Source organism: Pseudopodoces humilis, chromosome 1 (assembly GCF_049639895.1).
Source record: "Pseudopodoces humilis isolate 2021_Gansu_Grassland_sample_001 chromosome 1, ASM4963989v1, whole genome shotgun sequence".
NCBI classification, from domain to species: Eukaryota; Metazoa; Chordata; class Aves; order Passeriformes; family Paridae; genus Pseudopodoces; species Pseudopodoces humilis.
This window is the reverse complement of record NC_142200.1, coordinates 59,906,920-59,929,874: the sequence shown is the minus strand read 5'-3', so window position 1 is coordinate 59,929,874 and position 22,955 is coordinate 59,906,920. Positions and strand designations below refer to the sequence as shown.

Sequence of the window (22,955 nt, the reverse complement as noted above, 5' to 3'; positions counted from 1 at the left end):
GCCTTTTTCACATGCCCAGTTCTGTTTGCACAGAGGAAGACCCACAGAGGAAGTCTTTCTGATACAGCCTAGAGGGAGCAGCACAAGGCCCCTGTGGTAAGGGTGTGCAGTGGCACTGAAGCCAAGGGCTTCTAATAATTCGCTGTCTTCCACAGGATATTCTTATCCACATGGGAATGATAAGGCCAAGATTTATCCCAAGAAGTACAGCTGGTCAAAATAGATTTTCTCTAACTGATTGAGGAGATGTGTAAATATTACTGTAGTCAGATTTTCTCATAATGACAAAGGCACATGTAAAGTGAATATAGGATTTCTCAGCCTGTAACAAACCAGGACTGTGCTTTAGGATATCATTGATTTTTGTGAGAAAATTGGTGATTTATGGCAGAGATGCTGTCAAAAATGACTAATCAAAAGTCTTGCCTCAAAATCTCTGCAAACTTAGCTCATCCTAGTAAACGGAACACAGCATGTTTTTTACACCTTTTTCCTTTTCTCGGGAATCTGAATGTGGTTTTGTGCTATCATTACACTGATCAGCAAAAACTCAACAGGAAGAAAGCAAAGAAATCCATCCCCAGCTGTGCATGTCCCTCTTTCTCTAACCTCTGACCTGAGGTAGATTATGCCAGGGTCAGGCAGACTGAGCACTGCCTTTATAGAAAATGCCTCTCAGAGAGCACAAGTAGCTCAAAGACCCTGGGCTCTGCACTCTGTGTCACAGGGTATCACTTTTAGTCTCAATTAATTCTGAGGTGTCCAGAAATGCAACGGATGAACACTGCAGACTTAAAATAGGCCTCTTGATTATCTTGGTTTCAATATAGTTATGTGATTTTCTCTTCCCCCTTCACATTCCTCTTCCCCTTCTATAACAAAAATAAGCACAAAACTCAGTTGCCTACAGCTTTCTCATGCACACACATGGGAACATTGCAATTTGGCAGATCCAAGAGTCTCCTTTCCTCTTGCAGTCTGGCCCATATTTATCCTGCCTAACTCTCAGACACTTCACAAGGTACCCCCAGCCTTGGTGCACAGATCTCTCAAACCCCTCCTAACATCAGTGTAAGGATAGGCATTTTTAGAAGATTATTACAGTTTTGGGTGAATGAATCATCTTCTGGAGGTGCCCTATATTCTCCATCAGCTGTGCAAGGTACCTAAAGTCAGGTGAGATGAGTGGCCACACAGAACACCACAGTTTGCTCCCTCTTTTAAGAAAACCACAATGTAACACGGAGACTGCTGGTTGCTGTAGAAGCAAGGAGTTCTTGCCTCAACAAAGAGGTGGGAGTGAAAAAGGAGGAGTGAGTACTTTACTTTGACACTGACAGTATTTCCCTCAGCTAAGTGATGGGGGGAAGGCAGACAATGCAATCTGGAGGGTATATTTTTTATAACTAGCTCTCCTACACTCCTCCAGTCTGCCACCTGCTTGTATGTAGACCCAGCACATGAAGCACCCACTCCAGAGGATATCCTGAGAAGAGGACTGAAGGATAACTGCTGCTGAAGAGTAGGTAAGTCTCGATTCTGTTGGGAGGTTGGACAAACGCATGTACAGAAGGAACTGCAGCAGTCATAGTCTTTTTAGCCAGACTGGTCTCATTACTGTTTCTTGGTATGACTGATGGTGCTAAAAATTGTGTTTGTAAACTGGAACAGAAAGCCCAACAGCAGGAAGACAAACACAAACTCCTAATTAATTGAAACCTCACAATATTCTTCAGTGGTCTGGTGCCAGTCTAACAAAGCATTAGGAGTATGAATAAGCCCAATATATACAGTGGTTCTAGGCTGGTCTGTAACACACTTAAAATAAACCATATGCTGAAAGAGCTTGGCTGAGTGAGGGCTAGCATGCTCTGTACTCAGCAGCATCCCACTGAGAGTGTCAAGTAAGCAAAATAATAATGGTTTGATGTGGACAGAGAAAGGAAAGGGCCAAGAGGGAAACCTAATCAATGAGGAGAATGAGAGAGAGAGAAAATACTAGCAGTTCTAGAGCAGGCAGAAATTTGAGGCTAAATTAGAATGTGCCCTTGAGATGATCTGCACTGGACTCTCAGTCTTTCTATTTTCACACTGTTAAAACAAACCTAACAAATGGTCATTTGGAAGTTTAGGAAGCATTTTCAAGCATAGGCTGAGTTAGTATCTAGTCTACTCTGCAAAGCTTCATCTTCAACACCACGCAATCCATCACAGAGTGACTGTGCAGGGACACTTGTGATCCGTAAACACACTAAACTCATAGAAATCGTCCACGTGGAATTAACAACAGAACTTGACCCAAGATCAAGCATCTCCTTTCCATGCTGCCACTCTTCTTTAGCTCATTAGAGGCTACATATCAACAGAATAAGTGATCCAAAGGAGAAGAACATGACAGACCTAGTTTTTTTACTTTCATAGTCATGTGAGGTGAGTGTCATGCATTGTTTCCTACCTACTTTCTTCTGGGTGATGCTTAGAGCAATACTCATATGTTGTGGAGGAAGTTGTGTCCAGCCTTTCTAAACCAACTAAAGGAAGTAAAAAAAGAGAAGAGAGACAGAGAGAGGAAGATCCTAAAGGAGCACCTTACAGTAAAAAGATGTGTTTTGGCACAACAGAGTTCCAAGTTAACTGTTTGCAAGCCTCCACAGTAAACCAGATGCCACTTCTTTCATTCTGGGTGCTCTTTTAAGCTGATGTTTTATCTGAGAGGACCTGAAAATTAATCAGCAATCTGACATAATGATTTTCCTTCTAGACAACATACCACAGATTTCCAGGACACATAAAATAGATAGAAAAATCAAAAATATATGGACTTTCTAATGGAATATATAATGCAAAATATTGTACATACCTTTAGTTTTACTCAAAGCAAGCAATCTAGTGAACTACATTGAAAAGAACAAATGACCCTACATGCCTATAACCATGCATCTTATGCTGTCACCTGCAGCTGTGGCTGGGATAGGACAAGGAGCTTTGTGGCTCCAAACAAGTCAGTAGGGTTAATTGAAAGTCACTGGAACTACTGGGGAGACAATTTGACATCCCAAAATTAAGGAACAGCCTTCAGTATATCTTAGGACACAGGGACCAGTGAAATGTCTTTTAGTCTCCGACACCAAACTTTACATTTATTCCCTCTTCTTTCACTGGGAGACAGATGTTAGCTCTCTCTGTCACTCTTGAAGAACACAGAATATGTGAGAGTAGTGACTCGTCTTACTCTTCTCCCTCAGAAAAAATGTCAAAATTGGTAGTATACAAGAGGTTTTGCTTTCTAAGAGCCCATCTTTGTTTGGGCTAAGAACAGCACTCATGAAATCAAGAAGAGTGAACAAGTCATTATTGCCAGAAGAAATTATTCTTTGAATTCGATGCTACCTAAGATGCTGTACAGTATTAAAGCAGGCTATGACTACTACAGATCACAGGGCTGGTTTTTTTTCCTCTTTTTTGGTTAAGCCATCAAATCATAAGCAATTTCTGTGATAATCAAGAAAATTTTGCTCAAGGTAGCATTCTGGTTTTGCAATGTTGTTACTAAAGGCAAACAACTAGATTCACAAAAGAATCACAAAAAGCTTTCCCAGTCCTTATTTTAAAGCCTAATGACATGTTCCCACCTGGAACATGGGAGAACCATGGTCAGATTCCCTTCCTGTTGGAATCAGACCAGAGATAGGGCCTTGGGTGTCCCTCTGACCATCAGCTTGTCCACAAATCACCAGACACATCAGCCATTCTGCGGCCTGTGAAATATTTCAAGTTGTCTTAAGACAAAAGACAGCCGTACTCAATAATTGGATATCCTGTGTTCCTGGGAAAGGCTGCTCTTCCTTGGTCTGACTCACAGAAAGGGCTTGAAGCAGTTTGCCAGCTACCAACATTGCTTCCAACAGGCCATTACAGCAGAAAAGGGTGCTTTCCCTGGAGATAAAGAATGGCAACTAAACCACCCACCTAAATCTAAGCCAAGCTTCAAAACAATGTTTAAAAATGTTCAACATTTCAGACTTCTTCAGGTTTCATTTTTCCAAATTTTCTCTTTGTTATTTTTTCTCTTTTGGTGTGACTAGTGGAAAAACCAACACATGGCCCATCATACTCAAACTGCAGGGAGGAGACAAGAAGCCATTTCTTGTGGGATGCCACATCAGAGCCAAATCTCAAGGTTTTCCTGAATAAAAAGTTTCAATACACTAGCTAGAATCACCTGATTTCCTCTTACTTTACTATTAATAGTAATATTAACACTTACTGCTTACTTTAATAATAATTTTAATATTGTTCATAGTTATACAATGCTACTTTTTTTCAGGTTACCAAATTTCTGGCTGAGTCCCTGAGTTAGCTAACTGCCCTTGGACATCTGAAACCTCTGACTATTAAGTCACTAGAGCTTTGGTCTAATTTAGATCACATGAAAATACATGCTGTCCTTAGACCAAATCAGCAGAGATATACCAGCCTCATGAAATAAAAGAATAAGCAGAAAACAACATTATTTTTAAACACCATCTCACACAGGAGAGAAAATCAAGAGCTTCTTGACAAACAGAGAAAAATCTTAAAGCTTGTATGTAGGGAAATGGTCTCCTTTTAAAGGCAACTACTGCTTCCATTTGTTTAGAAACTTTGGGAAGACCAGCACAATATAGCAAACTCCTGGAAGTGCTGTGATCAAGGAAAAGAAGAAATGTGGGTTATATCCAACTAAAAGCTATTTCTAATTATCCTACGGTGAACTGAGCCTGTCACTGGACAACTTTGACTCCTCATGAAAGGGCAAGCAAGCAGTGCTTAACTGAATAAATTACCATGTTAAAACAGAACATGGGTTTGCAAGGGGAGTAAGTTTTCCTCCTATACATTTGCTTTTGCTACATTCACTTAGCTTGATGGGAATCCTGTTCATCAATCTGCATACTCTCGGTCTCCAGGAGGATAATCAAGAACTACCTATTGCTACCTAAAAAAGACATATCTCATATATAGTAAATAATCTAAATCATTCATATGTGCTATATATATGAGCATATATGCCTGTACGTAAATATATAGAGCGAGGGACAGCACCTGCCCTTGATTTAGAGATCTCTAAATGCATATACATACATAAAAACATTATGTATAATGTATAACATAATTATGCTTACACATACACATATATGTAAGTGTTTATAGCACATATATGTAAGTATGCATGAACATATGCCAGTGGATGTATATATGCAGGAGAAAAAAAGTGAATTGGGAATGTTCTTTCTGACTTTAACATACCACTCATTTCAGGAATTTTTTTATACAGAGTAAAGCAGCTCCAATTAGTTCCTCCGGTCCTAAATGTTTTATCAAAGACCTTAAACTACCCTTTCCAACTGCAGAAGAAATTAACAGAAATTAATAAAGAAACTGAAAATACCTAAGAAACAAAGAGCTACATACATACATTAACCCTTCACCAAAATGCAGGAAGGCAGCATACCGTGCAAACTCTGAAACCAAAATCTTGGTCCCACAGATGTCAGCAGGAATTGGCCAATTTTATATCTGTCAATGAGTGTTTTATCTCAGGGTTGCCCTGACATCCTCTCATCCTGGGTAAAATGAAGACTACAGCTGGTATTGTTGAGGCCACTGCTTGCAAAGTAGTGGATGACTGAAAAGCAGAAGGAAATCAATATCTATCCCAGTGGAGCTTATATACATCCCTGGGAAGATTCAGCTCAGGGCACGCTGAAGCCCTGTCTCACACTGATGACACAGTTACACTGTTAAACTGCCAGTTTTTCTGGTATGAATGTGAGGCTCTTTGTGGAGATGACTTCTGCTCCAAATTCAGCTGAGTGGTTGTCAGACACCCTTTCTCCCAACCCCTTCTGCTGCCATCAGCCATGACTCTTCTATTGCAAGATGTCCAACATATGCAGTGGCTTTATTGTTTCAGGAATGCAGAAATTACACTTTAAAAGGTTATGTTCCTCTGTTTTGTACTTACTGGACAGATTTGGCAGATTCTGACATTAGTTCCCTGCTGTTCACCCCAGCAGGCAGAAAGGGTCATATGGTCACATGCACACCCAAAAGCTTTTGTACAACTGCGGAATGTGACTTTTTTCTCATTATTCTCTGATTTTCCTCTCTCAGAAAAGCAGTACATGGAATACCTAGGCTAGCCTGGCTATACCAAAAAGCCTGCCTGCCCTCATGGAGCACTCTTTCTGGTCTAGCTATCTTGCTGAGAGATGAGCTATGCTAGCTGTATGGCTTCTAGGTCTCAAGCTGCCTTGATATTACTATTCCTACACAGGAGACCTAGCTCTGGTAATTTCATTAATATTTTCTGGGACTTCAGCAAGTGTCTTGAATATTTTTGTAGGAACTACACCATTTGCTTGGAAGCAGTTTGCTTTTTAGAGACTACTCCAAGAAAACAATGAAGTTGCAAAGAAATAGTTTACATTTTAAGAGAGGTGTCTGATAGCCTAATGTTAATCCACAATTTCAGGATGGGCATGTTAGTGCTTAAAAATCATAATTTCTTCACCCTGAATATAGCTAAATTAACTGAAATTTCTTGAATCTACAATAAAGCACAGCACCAGAGTATGAAGTTTTCTGTTAGCAAAGGAGCACTTACCTGTAATCATAGTTAGAGCTGATAGACTTGCTAAGGCTGGGATATCAAGGTTAAGGCTCTTTAAGTTTAAGGAAAAGTCTTTAATAGAGTCGAGCCACTCCCCAAATCCACGAAGGCACTGAAGTCTATGAAGCACGAGTCCATTGCAGAATACAAACTTATCCTCAGCAGTATCAGACCTCAAATAAAAACAATTGAAAAAATTACAAATGCGTCTTCTACTTTACAGAAAAATGCATAACCAGTATTGAAGCGTCTGTCATTTAAAATCCAAGGCATATTATCCTGAGACATATGTGGGCATTCACGTTTGACAATATGTTTCTCCCTTGGGGCCAAAGTACAACAAACAAGCTTCTGTGATTGCTTACTTGGTAGAGTTATAAGCCTGAGGTTAGCTGTAGCATGTGGTGTAGACTGTCTAATTAGTTAAGATTTTGGTCCTGCCCAAAGGCATAAACAGAGAAGACATTTTGCATTAAATACTGTATGTTTGAACCAAAGGAATACTAAGTGAGTGTATTTTGACATACAAAACTAGTAAAAAAGATAGGTTCTGCAACTCTCAGCATATACTTAGTATCATCTGCTTTTATCAGATTGTAAAAATTGGCAAGCAAAAAACAATGGAGAACATGTGCAGTAATGCAGGACAATACACATAACTGCATAAACTCTTTTATATGAAAACCTGTCAGCAAGAGGGAAATTACAGCCAAACTCTCCTCTTTTTCCCTCTCCATTACCAATAATTTTGTTAAAAAACACATGCAAAGGTTATTTTCAACCTAAATAAACAATGTCATAGCTGAAATCACCAGTCTGCAATTTTGCCAGTTCCTGAAAGTGGATTTGGTAAAGTGCCTTAACTAGTTCTAGACTGACAAACAGCATCTCACTCTATTAAATTACTTGGCACTAAAAAGAAAACCAATCTGAGCAAGATTTTAAATATTTTAAAAGGGAGATGACAAAGGGAAAACAAAAAAACTTTGATACTTGAGGTGTGTTTCTATATTCCATACTTAAGAGTATGAAGAAGGCTTGGTCAAATAGTACCTGAGGATCAATTTTGATTATTATGTAGGAAAAAGATGGGACAGATGAAATAAAAGAAGCACATAAGTGACACCTATGATCTCTTTTTAAATTACCGTCTTGATTTTTCCTGCAGTGTAAAACAAATTAAACATTATAACCTTTGTATGCAGACATTGCTGATTTTTTGTGCTTTTTTTTTTTGGTACAAATGACAATGTTCAAAGATAGCACCATATTTACTCCTTAAAAATATTCAGATAGATGATTTTTCACATCATCTTAAGAGGAAATTAAATAAATAGTTACCTGATGGAGAGTCTTAGTACAAACAGCTCCAAAAAAGCTGATTCTATGAGTAATGTCTGATCTTCTTTTGGGAGGTCAGTAAATCCTGGGATTTTTTCTGCCCAGCCTCTAGTTATGTCAATGGAGGCAGTCAGAAGATTATAGAACTGTTGTACATGTTCTGCATCTGTGCCTGCAGCAGCCTGATCAGTGGAACAGTACTAAAATGAAAGCCACAGAAAGCAAGGTTATATGCATTTAAGGGCATTCTGTGAAACATACAGCATTACTTGCCCAACAACATTTCCTTCTGTGGCGAAGCTGGTATTATTTACAAAGACATAAAAAATAGGTCTACATCTACCTACTTATTTGGTTACCTATGGGCATTTTGTTATTCAGATAGATATTACAAAAATATTTCCATATGTATAGAAGTAATTTCAAATTTATAACTAAAATACAATATCACATTTTACAAGTATCTATATGCTATTAGTAAACAGAAATAGAAACCTGGTGGGTAGGATAATTTGCATCACACTAGAAGAAGAACATTATTTAGCTTACTACAATGAAACACTTTTCCCATTGATGAATTTGTCTGAGTATGTCATAAATGCAGATTTCTTCCAAAAACCTCACAAAGTGCATTTTATCTGACAGTGATAGAGACACGTAAGATAAATCACATTTTATCTGACACATGCAGCATTGCTTCATTTGAATACAGAATTGGTTCAAAGTAAACCAGCTGCCCCATATCACCTCTTATCCTTCAAATTGAAGCATTTGAGGTTCAGCAGAACCTATTATCCTGCTTATGTGGTCATAACTCTTCCAGGCAGCTATTTGACAGTCTCAGCTTGCTCAGCTTCCCTGTGACCCTCTGACAGCTCCCTCCCCACTATCTCCTACTTCATCACCGGTGGATCCCTGTCACTCCTTTGACACTGCTCTCTCTCTCTTGGCAGAAAATACAACAGGAGCTTTTGTGGCTTAGTTCAATTCTGTGCTTGGAAAGTGCTGCTGGCTTTCTAAGCAGGTACTGAATAATGTGGCATTTATTGTAGTAACATCCTCATCATCAGACAGGGATGGGTTATTTCTGGGAGAGACTTCATACCCACGAACTCTCTTATGAGTTCAGCCAAAGAAAGGCTGAGGTAGTCTCCCTGGCTAAAAGAAGCCTGCATACCTTTTGGAAACAATTTCCCACATGCATTTAGGCTTGAGTCCATCGGCCCAAAGGCCACTCTAGCAACTCTCCAAGCCAGAGCGGAAGCAGAAAAAAACTCTTTCCCCATCACTAACAGTGGTCTGGCAGCCTGGAAGGACCATATTACAAACATGGGCTGCAGATATCACCCAAGTTGCTAACTGCAACCCAAAAGTCACCTCTGTGCAGGACAGAGAGATGGGGCAGCAAGCAGAACTTCTCAGGTAGCTGTCCTGCGCTCCGCCTCTCCTAGCTGGAGCTGGTTGCTGTTGGCAGGTAAGGGATGAAGGACAAAATGTCAGAGTTGCTGACTGATGGGAGAACCACAGCAAACCTAGAGACCTCTGTCTGTATCTGGGTCCTGGTACTAGCTCTTAGTGACTCTGTTCTGCTCACCAAACACTAACTGCATGAGTTTAATCACAGTAAATTCCAGCTCACATCCCTATTCAGCTGGTGACACGTGCAATCCTTCTTATAAAGTTCATATGGAGACAAATTTTGCCTCAGCTGCTCCAAAGGATCCTGTGACACTGAGGCCGGTAGAGGTCACAATACAGAGAAGGTGGGGAGCAGCAGTAGAGAAATCTGTATGCTGCATCATCTTTGTGTTCAGACCCCCACTTGAATGGAGCAGTTGAGGATGCTCAAGCATCAGGAACCAACTACTCCTGGCACCGGACTGCAGCAAGATGCACACAAGAAATTAATGGGTAGAAAAAGACAATTTGCTTTTTCAGAGACCATGCATGTTCTGGACCCTCTCTAAGTGAAGCTGCAGAGCAAGCCACAAGTGTGCATTCTGTCTCTGGGAGATATACCTTGCTACACAGGGGCTGACCTATGACTCTTTCTTACTGTACGGGGAAACTAAACAGGCTGATGGAAACTCCTGCCTCATGACAGGTATTGCTCAGCCAAGACATGTTCTTGATCCTTTGAGCAGTAAAGGAGAAGGAAAAGAAAAAATATACTACCCATTCTGAATGAGTTCATTCTAAATATAACTCATCACAACAGCATAATTATGCAAGGTGTTAATTTGTTCCAAATATTTATAAAACATTCCTTTGGCAAAAGTAAGGTAAAGTTTAAACATTTTCTAGTGAAGCTGAATGCTGCATTATGTCGTGTAACTGTGAATGCTACAGTGTGGTATACCCCATGCTGGGCACTGAATCAAATTAAATGCATCAAAAAAAATTATAACCTGTATTTTTTAACATAGACTATCCCACGAGAGCAATTTTAGAAGAAAGGTAAAAGATTATATGGAATTGTATAATTTTCAGCTGCTCGCTATAAAGTATTAGAACTTAAAAATAGTTGTCAAAATAAAATATTACTTGTAACAGACTTAGGAGGATACAAGTAACAATAAACAATATGTATGTTTCTGTTTCATGAATCACAATTACGAGTTTTTTCCATGATTATTTCATGGAGAAGAAGTGATATTTGATCTAACTTGTGACCAAGACAGCTGGCAATCCTGCCCTTGGTCAGGAGGCCACAGGACGGAAGGGCTTCCTCCGATCTGCACTTCTAAACCTGCCCTATGTAAACTGGAGCCAAACGGGGAGAAAGAAAAACAACAAAGCTCTGTCCCCCTCTCTTCCTTGGAGCTCCTTTGGGAATCAAATTAAATATGACTGTTACTTAAGGAGGGGGTTGCTTGTGCAAGCAACATTAACTTGTATGTTATATCTGAAGACATTTGGAAAGCCTGAGGTTGGGGAGCCTGATAGCACAACTTAGCTCTGCCCTTTGCCTGCTTTCATCAGTTGCTCATTGACGGCTATAGCTGCAAAAGTCTAACAATAACTTCTCTGCACAGACGAAAGCCTACACTCATTTTTCCAAAAGCCATGATATGTGCTTAATTTTGTGGCCCAGGAAGGGGATGGGGGGGGGGAGATGATTGCCTAAATGCTGCACTCCCCCTCTGAAAAGGCAACATTTCTATTCGTGTTGGTGCCTACTCTGCATGAATAAGAATGGCAAGATATTGGGTCTGTTTCTCATCTCACTTCCTTAAAAGTGTAAACTCGGACTTGTACCAGTAAACAGGTGTGAGACCAGACTACGGCCCTTGGCAATTGCCTTTTGAAACCAAGTACCTAAATATACCACTGCTGTGGACTGGTAAGTTAAAACCAGCGCTGAGATGAAAAGCAGCCATGTTCTGAACAGAACTGTTTCCAATGTTTTGGTGTAAAGTTTGTAGCTTATGTAATTTATTTTTTGTTTTGCTTTCTTCCTGGGTTGCTCTGTGTGTGTGTGTCTGCAGGGCTTTCTGGAGGGAAGGGATACACTCCTTTCTCCGAAACTCCTATCAGTATTTTTAAGATGGTCAAGATATTACAGCTTGTAAACATTAAGACCATGCTGAACTTTAAGGTCGTATCTGCAGAAGTGTCAGGGATAACTCCAAAGCCAGGTTTCCAGATCTGCCCATTTGCGGTGCACAGCAAGGTCACAGCCTAGCTGAACATGCCGTAAGCTAGTCTTTACAGGTACACGATTATTCTTCATAGGAATATTTTAGCATTGCAGTGTGTTTACGGCATGTTTCAATAAATTCATTAAATGCAGTTAATCTTGCTCTTTACACAGCTTTTGTTTCTGACCTCTTCTAACTTTTCAAAATAAGTATAACGGTCTATGAAAAAACATAATTTATTGTAGAATATTTTTGTCATTTCAGTACCGCTGGGCATAACAGACTATTATATATTTTAGTGTAAAGAAAAACTTAGATATTAATATGTTCTAACAGATAATCATACTTAATCTTTTAGCTACCAAGACTAAATTAATTTACTTTCAATCATATGCTCCCTGTAATGTCCAACAGAATTGCTCAACAACTAAATCTGTGGGTTGTTTTCATTAAAAGAGAAATAATTACTGTAGGACAAAGAAAAAAAAAATCACATAAAAGTACGTAAATTTTGTTCAGTTTTCTGTAAATGCAAAAGAACTTTATATCAATAAATAAATACAAACTATGGCCTCTGGACTCCTGTAATTCTGTGGAACCCAGCAGATTTCTATCAAAGAGCACGGCTCGTCACACACCTTGGTATTTACAGAATGATCCCTGAGACATTCTGGGTAAGTTAAGGTACATGTAGATACTGCTAATGCATTCTCCCCATAGTAGGTTGTCATACACTGAACAGCTAGATTCTTGATAATAACTTGAAAAATTGTATGATTTAATACTTACAGATTAGTTTGAAGAAAATATGTTACAGCATGCTTTAAATTGCTAAAATATATATAAGTATAGTTTAAAATAGCATAACTTAATTTTTATATAATTGCAGTAAATATGCTTTAGGATTAAATATTACTTAGCAACAAGTGATAAATGGCCAATGGAGTTATTGTCTGAGTGCAGTTTCTATTTTCTACAATCTCAAATTTAATCATATTTCTTTAAGGGGGAAGAATTTGATTTTGTTTTTCCATAGCTGTATTCTTTTCTTATCCTGTATCAACTTGCCTAAGAATTGTATTAAACAAGCCATTTCAATGGTGTATTTTGATAACTACAGAACATTTTTTTTCAGCTTTCAGAATATTCCATGAATATTTATATTGTGAGTATGATACATTAAAGAACAAGGTTACAAAAATATATTACCTTTAGTAAAGCTTTGCTGATTTTTCAGAATTTTAATTTTTAAAGGCTTGTTTTAAAAATGTGAGTTTTACTGAAGGAATATTTATGCTGGGGTATCCAAAGCCAACCCTGTTCCCATTAAAATAATGGCAAAATTCCTATTGATTTCAACAGGAATTGTCCTATTCATCCACTGTCACATTCTGCAACCCTTCTATCTGAATATTAGGGAAGTGCTGTTAAATTTTAGCCTTCGGGAAATGGAAGTTAAGACATTGGACATTCAAGTACTTGCTCCTGGTTAATCAATGACATCATAATTGATTGTGTTTTGTCACAGCCTTTTTGCAAGAAGAGTGCTCTATTTATCTATGCATTTTTGCTTTCACTCAGCCACTGAATGTACTGCAGATTATTAGATTATTTTGTGATTGAGATCCTCACAATGAATAGTTACAAACACTAATATCTACTGCACTTCCTTTCCTCTCATTGTCCACCTATCACGAAAAGACAACAGCGGGCTGGACAGATTTCTACACTCATCCGAATTTCACACTTAATTTCATTTTGGCAAACCAACTGGTCAGGAGAAATGCAGCTTGCAAATCATTTCTGTGCGGAAAGCAAATAGGGAAAGAAAAGTGAGACATACTCTTGAATAGTCCAGCTCCCTGGGCGTGGAGTCGGTTAAAGCTCGAACGAGGGCATTCATCATGCTGATGGGAGGAGAGGGCGGGGAGGGCTGAGAGGGTTCTTGCTGTAAGGGGCTCTTTGGTTTGGAAGGCAGCCGACCTCTTCTCCCTTTCAGGCTGTCGGTACGGACAACTAGGTGAAAAAAATCCGAAGGGAATCAGTTGTGAAGGTACTAGCAAATAATGTTCATAAGAATGAACACCCTGCTTTCCTTACAGGGGCAAGACCAGCAAAAATAAGAGCATTTTCCAGTTTCTGCACATGTTCTTTCACTGCAAAGGAGCACAAATGGCACCAGAACTGTATCAGACCTATGATCATAAGCAGCAATGTAGCTGCTTAGTGAGAGCCCAGCTGTGTTCCTTGTGTCCATGCTTTGTTTGCAGCACGTCAGCGTGCCCGTGTACGTGTGCCCGTGACACTCCACTGCTGAAAAAAAGCTGAATGTGAAACATAGATTTTAGTATTTCTACCACCAGTGTCCCTGTTAAATGGCAGAGGCATTCATTCAAAGTAATTTTAGCTTTCTTGAAGCATTTGAAAAAATACGGTCACACTATATAGGTTATATTATCCATGTCAGTATTTGCAGTGGGGCTGCTCACACAATATTACTCACATGCTTAAATATTTGCAGAATTGGGACTAATGAGTTGATCCTGTTTCCATTTAAATTAATTGCAAATTTACAATCAGCTTATGGGAATGAAAGGAGATCCTATGTTAAAATGCACACAATCCAGTGCAGCCCCCAGTGAGCTAACAAGGGGAAGACAACAGCATTATCGAGCAATGTTCAAAGTTAATAAAGGAGACATTTTGGCCACTGTCAAATTATCCTCTTGTGACCTTGCTGCTCTTGAACTCTGGGGTCTATAGTCTAAATATGATAATTGGGGTGAAAAGCACAAAATCAATACATTATTACATATATGCACATATTTTGGGGTAAATTATGAATCTCATCACTGACAAATTTATTGTAGAGGCATCCATGTTCACACACACACACACACACACACACACAGAGACACAGATTCATTAAACATAATATTTTAGTTTTCTGGGATCATAAATAGCCACAGTCCTTACCTTCTTTAACCATGCCGACACTGAGACACTTCTGGAACCGGCAGTATTGGCATCTGTTACGACGTCTCTTGTCCACTGGGCAGTTTTTATTTGCCAGACAAACATATTTTGCATTTTTCTGAACTGTTCTCTGTGAAAATGCAACACAAAAATAGTAAACTGATTGTTTCTTGAGCAACTTAGAACCTGACAAAATGCGTTTTAATTACAACATGAAAAGTGACAGTGCAATTCATATAATTAGATAAAATTAATTTCCTAACACACTAGCCTGCAGGAAAAACAATTTTATTAGTGCTAGCTGCTGACAATGAAAATCATCTAGGATTGTTCTGAAGCAAGTCTCTGGAGACAGGCAACTTTGAATGATAAAATCATATCTGAAATTACCAGGTCATCACATCTACCTTTGGGGATTAGATTATCTCCGCTTTTAATATCCCTTTGGGAACAATTTTCTACTTGGTTCATTCCCTTGATTATTGCTGACCTTATTAAAATAAAATCAAAATTATCTGCAATGTATTTCTCTTGCTATCACTATTGTTAGTCAGATACCACAATAACTGGTTTGGTTAGCCATTAAAATCATCAGAGAGAAAAATAAAAATACCAGAAACCCCTACAAAATATGTTTTGCTAAATACTTTCTGAAAGTTAACCTGACCTGAGGAAAAAAGACAGAAAGATGACATAGTTATGTAAATTTAAATAACTCTAAAGTCATGTTGAAAAAAATAAAATCAAAATTTGTAAAAACCTGGTAAGCTTTGAAAGAATGCAAGAAATATTAATGCAAAAAGCTACCATGCTGCCATGCTTAAAATGAAAGATACATCAATAAATAATATCCAAAAAAAGTATTACTAGAAAAAACACCAGGAACAAATTTATCAACTCAATATTCAATATTAAATCTTTCACTGCAATTAAATTAATGGATAAATTTTATTCCGTAATTTGTGTTTGTTATAAAATAACAGCCTCAATGTACTAAATGTAAGAGACAAAGCAAATATTGTTCACTGTGATTTGGAGCTGAAAACAGTTTAATTTTGCAGAATAAGTTACAACTCAAGGACATGCTATTGATTTCCACAGGGGCAGGTTTGGGATAATAAGAGTTGCTTTTTCCATGTTATTTGTGTCCCTTTTCTAGTTATATCTAAATAACAAATTAGTTTTATAGGATATATGTATGTTGTCATATGGTCAAAGGATTATTATTATTAATAGCTCCACCTACAATAAAATAATGTTGTAAGCCCTCCCCCCAAATATTTAGGGACTGTTTTTGTTCCCATTGTATCTTTTACCAGAACAGAAGCATAACTGCTATCTTAGAAAGAAGAAATACACAAAATCAACCCCAAACATTTCAAATCTTAAACTTGCTGCCCAAAACCATCCTACCAAAAGTCTTCATTTAAACAAGCTATTTCTGAAATTAATACTGGAATCCCAACTCAGTCTGCTGAAAGGAAAATACAAAGCACCCAAACCTAAGATAAAAAAAGAGTATATTCAGCTCTTGAAAATATAAGCACAGAGCTTCCACTGAGAAACTGCTGTGTGCAATTTATTTGTGTTGCTATTCAGCTGCAAAGCTGCCCTCATTGCAGAGCAGGCACCAGGACTCTGTGCAGTGCTTAGTCACTGCTCTGCAGGCAGCTTTCCCCTGGTAAGGATTCCCCGGGCTCCTGAGCTGAAGGATAATGACTAGGCAGCAACCAAAAGCAACAAGAAGTACTTGGGTTTGTCCCATGAGTGAAACCAGTTTCTTCCTGGTGCTGACCACCCTGAATTCCTGCTCACACCGACCGCCCCTGGACATCAAACGGCACCGCTGCCACCGCCTAAAATACTAAATGGACTTTACGATTTCAGGGATTTTTTTCAAAGTATAATTGGAATTGATGACTGAGTAAAACCCAGGCTGAATGTACTCCAATGAGTTTCACTGCAGAATAAATGCAGTTCATAGCTTAAACTGGGGCGAGCTATGTCCCATTGAGGAATGCTGGCAGACCGGAGATATGATTCCCCCAGACCACTGCCATAGCCTCTTCCCAGCAGAGACTGCCTGATCCTCTCATCCTACAGAGGGCTCTCCTCGACCTTCTGCAAAAACTTTGGGTCTCCCTCCCACCCTGCCGGGGGGACCCTGAGTTTTAACACACGATGTCCCTGAAGGCCGAGGTCAGGACCAGGAGCATGTGGGGACAGAGGGCAGTGAGGTGGGAGCAAGCAGGGAGGGAAGCGAAGCGCGGAGCTCTCACCTTGAAAAAGCCCTTGCAGCCCTCACATGTCCGCACCCCGTAGTGCTGGCAGGCGGCATTATCTCCACAGACAGCGCAGGTGCCTTCCCCAGACGAAGAGCTCCTGCTGGGCGGAGACGGGAGGCCACTGCTGCCGCTCCCGCTGCTCTCCCCCATCAGGCTGGAGGTGGCTGCGTTGAGGCCGAGTGGTGAGAAGGCTAAGGTGGCTGGTCTTTTGGCCAGGTGAAGCCCGTAGGAATGGCCCTCCATGGGAGCCTGGCTGGCGGCGGGCCTGTCGGAGCCCAGGGGCAGGCTCAGGGAGGCAGGGTCGTAGCACATGTGGGCGGCCGCGGACGGCGTGTGCGGAGGCGAGTGCTTGAAGTGGAAGAGAGGGAAGCGCGGAGGCACGGCCTTCATGGGGGGGGCGTCCATCAGGTGGCCGGGAGGCAGGCAGGTCTGCGTGGGCTGCAGCGGGGGCTCGTCCCACAGGCCCTGGTGAGCAGGGAAGCCGGGTGTGGTGGGCGTGGAGGGTGGAGATTGCTTGAAGTACATGGAAGTGCTGGGCATGCCCTCATCTGTGGATGGGGGCAGGGAGGGCTGGTATGGGGACAGCCGGGTGTCTTCCATCTTTATGAGGGGCCTCTGGCCAGAGGAGGCAGTTTGCATTTGGTAGAGGCAGGAAGGCTTGAGCTCATAGCTGCCAGAGTAACCCTCCATGAAGGTGCTGAAGCTGGGAAGGGACGTGGTGGCAGTGGCAGTGATTTCGGTACTGCTCAGCTCCATGGTCAGCTTGGCATAGTCAGGGTTCATGATGTCTGAGCTGTACTCCGAGCCATACGCGTAGGTCTGGGATGCATAATTCGAACCGGGCGGTGAAGGACTATACTGCGCTTGCACACAGGGCATATCTGCGGGGGCAAAGGGGCACGTTAACAACAGGCCCAGTGCACCAGGCCGTGGCCAGTGCCCTCCCAAACTTCTTTCCTAGAAGCTTTCCCAGAGCTCAGATAGGCACCCAACTCCCATCCAGACATTTAAATTAGCCTCGAGCCTTTTCCTTTCAACAAGAAATATGCGTCAGGCACCGACTAAGCCTATGGAGCCTCCTCTCATCTAGTTAAGGGAGAAACTCACATTTATACCAGTGTCAGTGAGAGAAGAATCCATCTCAAGCTGCCCTACATCTGCTGCTTAATATACATAGGTGTCAATGAGAATTAGATAAGCAGAATGAGAACAGTTTATGACTCTAAATCTATCTCTGTATGCATGCAATCATGCTGTAAAATTTTCATGAAGGGTAAAAAGATTATCAAATGCATAATAATAAAAATTGTAGTTATTTTAAAAGAAACAGCATCTGCCGTGCATGTCAGAGGAATTACTCAAATCACAAGGTTTCCTACTCAGGACTTGCAAACATCAATTTTGCTTAATCAGCTCTGGACCTTTGAAGAATATTTCTGGTCAGCTAATAATTTAAGGTTGCTAATAATTTAAAGTTGCTGTCTCATTATTAGTTTTAAGGCTTATCTCTGGCAGAATGTTCTCCTTTAAAAAGTGGAAGGTACAACAACCCCTTCAATTAGCAAAAATGTAGGATAAAAGGTATGTGGTATTTCTGTTTTCATGGGAAAGCAAAGTTGAGGCCAGTAATACAGTTGGTTTTATTCATTAGTCATAAAACTTAATGCGGTTCACTGATAGCTGGGATGGTTGAAGCAATACAGTGCCTGGCTAAAAAGATCTGATTGTTATTTTCTTTTACATTTCCTACTAGTCTGCCATGTAATTTGCTGGTCACAGGAAATAAGAGACCCAATTCTGCAATTCACTGAGGTTTGCCTGACTAAACACTGTGAGGTTCTAGACCAATATTTGCAACTCAAACTAAAAGTGTGTGGTGTATTTTGGTTCTACAGCAGAAGAATAAAACACATCAATTAGTAAAAAATTTATCATAAAGAGAAAAGTAAATAAGGATTAAATGTATATCTAAATTAAGTGTAGTTCATCTCTTCTTAATCATGGTAATTTATATTCCAGAAGCACTTGAGAAATAATTTATGTTAAAAAAAACCAACAAACCTGCCTTGAAAATAATGAGGTTTTCCTCAACATTTTAAGAACTCTTTTCACTTACAATTTTAAAATATTCACTCCTGGCATGCAGGAATCCAAATAATTTGTTTTAAATCAAGTTTTAATTCTTTTCTGCCTGCTTTGCAGATAAACATATTTAAACTAAGCACCAAATTTGAATTATCACTCTGTCACAAACCATTCACATCTTTCTTCTTCTCAAGAAAACACTAAAATCTGAGAAAAATATTAGTGCTGTTTCCTGAAATTAAGAACTTCCTTGCCTTAAACCCAAAAGCTTGAAGCAGAAGGCAGGACAACCCTCCCCCAAGCCTTGCCTCCCAATGTTATTTATGTATTATTCTACTGTTCTCTTTTTTTCCCCTGTCAATTTCTGTCCATGCCATTCCACGCACACACATTTCCTGGCAAATCGTATCACTATCATTTGTTAGTTTAAGGACTGGCTCTTAAAACATAGTGATCAGTGCTTAATCAAATAAAAAAGGAAAGAAATTCTTTCCACACACCTCCACTGAGAACTGACGGAGGAACACAACAGTGAGTTCACAGCTAATGTCACAAGTGGACGTGTTGATACACAGCTCTGTGAAGGAAAAAGGCTTTTTTGCTAGCTCAGAAAATGAGCAGGAGTTCAAGGGAACAGATCATTATGCCCCTTTTCTGCATTTTTTTGAGCATAACAGAGTTATGCCACTGAATTCTGTGCAAAGCGGAGTAGAAAAACAGAAGTCTAAAATAACTCTGACCGGAGGACTGAAAAAATATCCCTAACCTAAAGGTCTGGTCTCTCCTGGCTCTGTGGGACTCCTCCTACCTCGCCTTTTGCCAACGCACTTGTCTAAGTCTAACCCCTACTTTTCCACTTAGGGCACCAGTATTAATTCCCCTGGCAAAGTAAATAACTTGGGGAATTTTTTCTTTATCCAATAATATTAAAACAAGGGAAGAAAAAGCCCCACAGGAGGTGCATTGAAGAGCAAGCTGTCATCAAAACCCAAATGAATGGGTAAAAGCATCCAGGGCAGGGACATTAGGAGCAATTACCATGGTGTTCTGCTTTCTTTGCGAGAACTTGAGGTAAAAGATGCCCAGTTTAACGCCAGGCAAGCTGGGCTCCTCACAGGGACACTAGCACCCCCAACCAGCTTCCCCTTAAATCTGGCACGTCTTTGGCGAGGGGCTTGCAGCCCCGTGTGCCTAGGCACGGCATCGCCAAAAGCGCTGCGAAAGGCATGCGCTTCTCTGATCCTTTTGGGATTTAAACTCCCCGGGACGTCGGGCGCCGATGATGCCGAAGGGATTTGGGAAGACTAGGGGCCCCGCCAGGAGCTCCCGCACCCCTCTACTCCTCCTCCTGCCCTTCTCCCGGGGCGGCAGCTTACCTGGTGGGTATCTTGCGCGCTGAATGGTGGGGCTGGAGGTGCGGACGGAGGCGGCGGCGGGCTGCGGCGGCGGCGGGGTGGGTGCCGGCTGGGACCTCTCTGCGGAGGCGGGCCCGGGGCCTGGCCTGGGCGGGGGGCGCTCTTCCGACCCGGGCTCTGTCCGCCGGCGGCGGGAGACAAGGCACAGTCAGGGGCGGCGGTGCCCGGAGGGCAGAGGGGAGCCCCCCGCCTCCCCCCGGCGCGGCGCTCATGGGGAAGCGGGGGGACCGTCCCCCGCGCTCGCACGCCAATCCCCCGCCTCGCCCCGCGGGTGGGAAGGGAGAGCCGGCCGGGGAGCGCATTCCTGCCGGCTCCCGCTCCCTCCTCACACAAAAGGCAAGAGAGCACCGGCTGAGACAAGGGAGCCGCCGGTTTGGTTTCCGAAAGAGGAGCTTGGGGAAGGCAAGAGGAGAACCCCGGGCGGGGTGACTACAACAAGCGGGACAGCATCCCTGAGCGTCCACTTCCCCGTGAGAACTTTATCTTTTTGTGATGCAGAGACCGGGGAAAAGCAGGCTGGGAGTTTCTATGCAAGGTACCGGCCAGACTTGAGTGGTGTCCTGCCGGCCCGGCTAACCCTTTGCGGTGTCTCCGGGCCCATCACTGCCGGCGCGGGGGAGGGAGCGCAGCCCAGCCGCCTCCCCCGGACCCTCTGGGCGCTGCCAGCCGGGCTCCGCGGCAGCGCGGGGGATGCGCGGCCGCGCCGGCCCCTGCCCACGGAAGCCGCTCCCCGGCGACTCTTTCTCCCTCTCCTTGTCTTTCTTTTGCCTGACCCGCGCCCCTCGCCTTTGAAGCCCCGCCAGCTCCCGGGGTGTTAAGTGCCTGTCAGCTCATCCCTTTCTCTCCCGAGGTTTTCTTCCCTCACGAGCTCCTGCGAAGCGGTTTCCCGCTCGGCGCGGAGCGCCCTAGGGCTCCTTTCTGCACCCCCACCCCCCCCTCCCCCGAGCCGCTGGTTACCTAGAGACACTCGCTGCGCTTTTAACCACGCAGCACCCCTCCGGGCTGCCGCCGCCCGAGCCAGGAGCGCAGGGCCGTAAGGGCTGTAAATTAGGAGGAAATAACTACCCTTGTCAAAGCTCTTTTCTTCCTCCGTGCACTTTACATTCAGCCCCGAGTGACACCCCTCCCCACCCTGTAATACGAGGAGGAAACCGTGAAATACTCCATTGTGATTGTGACTTCTTCAGGCGAGTTTCGAAACCTTCATTTACCCGGGAGGGACTGCGGAGGGGGAAGCTCCATTCAACTAAAAAGTTTCGTGCTGGATTTCCACCGCCGGTTAGCTGGCGATTTTTTTGGGGGGGGAGGGTGTGGGACGGATCGCCCCGAGCCGCACGGTCACTCCAGCAAATATCCACGAGATCGCGTGAGATTCACCTCCGAAGAAACCGTCTGGTCTGGTTTAGTCCATTGTTTTTAACCGGGGCTTGACTCCAGCATACAACGGTCTCCACGGAGGAGAGAAAAATAGGGCGAAGAATGTAATCGAGTGAAGCGGCTTGGATAAAAGTTAGCGATTCATTCCCAAACTTTTTTTTTTTCCTGGAGAAAAAAAAATCCTATCCCAGCACACCAATCCCCCTACATAAAACAGTGTCTTACGCCCTTTCCCTGAGAAATATCCTCGCATGGATTCCATCGTATCCAAAAATTGCAAGTTAAGTAACAGCGTTCTCAACTAGCCGCGCTAAGGTGAGCGGCATCTCCGCTCGGGACAGGCTATCGCGACAGTGCTGCCCCGATAACTGTCCGTCTACATAATATCACAACCCAACGCCCGCGCTTTCTCGCCTCTTTCCAAGACTGAAACTTCTTTCGCAGCTATTAAAGCGAGAAGGCAAAGGAGAGAGGCGCCGCGGGGGCAGGGAGCGGGGCAGCGGCGGCGCAGCCCAGCCTCCCCGCACGGTGCCGCCCGTGCCGGAGCACCGCGGCCCCTCGTTACCACTTCTGACCTCCGAAGGGAAAAGTGCACATTTCCGAGGAGCAGATGCCGGGCAGACGTGCCGTGCAAACATCCCGTCTCATTTCAATACAATATGTCACATTCCAGCAATTACCTCTTGGGCGAGCTCTTTGGGCTGCCGAGTGGGGGCTGCTGTCTCCCAAAGTGAGATGAGCTCAACCTGCCCCGCCGTCCCTATTAGACAGCTGAACTTGTGCAAACAGAACCACCTATTTCCCAAGCGCGGCTAAAGGAAGGAGACAAATTGCTGCCATTCATCACCGGCGCTGTAAACTCCCCGCCGCCGCCGGCAGCATCATTTCCATGACAACAACTAGCAGAAATACCTTAGTACCACCGGCTTCGGCTCCCGCTCCTCTCAACCACAGCCCTCCCGTTTGCGAGGGGCAGCAGTGCCCCGCGTACGGCAGGAGTTGCCGAGACGGCAGGCTGGGAGGCTCGGAAGACGAGCGGCAATTGAGCATCCATGGGGAGGATGGGGGAGGAGGGGGGGAAGGTGAGGGAAAAGTTTCAGCGAGAGCCCGGCACGGCAGCGCATCGGCTGAGCCGCATCGCTCGCCGCCGGCATCTCCCCAGCATCTCTACCCCGGCGGC

General features: G+C 42.8%; 1 protein-coding gene across 1 annotated transcript in view; it reads right to left on the bottom strand.

The window, feature by feature from the left end:
- NR4A3 (nuclear receptor subfamily 4 group A member 3) overlaps positions 1-22,955 on the bottom strand; it is a 29,166-nt gene that overhangs the window by 5,738 nt on the left and 473 nt on the right. The window contains exons 2-7 of the mRNA XM_005517335.3: positions 20,360-20,515; positions 16,893-17,779; positions 14,614-14,743; positions 13,481-13,653; positions 7,997-8,196; positions 6,650-6,828 (exon numbers count right to left, since the gene is read on the bottom strand). Coding sequence (XP_005517392.1) covers positions 6,650-6,828; positions 7,997-8,196; positions 13,481-13,653; positions 14,614-14,743; positions 16,893-17,777 — 1,567 coding nt within the window. The 5' untranslated portion in view covers positions 17,778-17,779; positions 20,360-20,515. The remainder of the gene's footprint in view (positions 1-6,649; positions 6,829-7,996; positions 8,197-13,480; positions 13,654-14,613; positions 14,744-16,892; positions 17,780-20,359; positions 20,516-22,955) is intronic.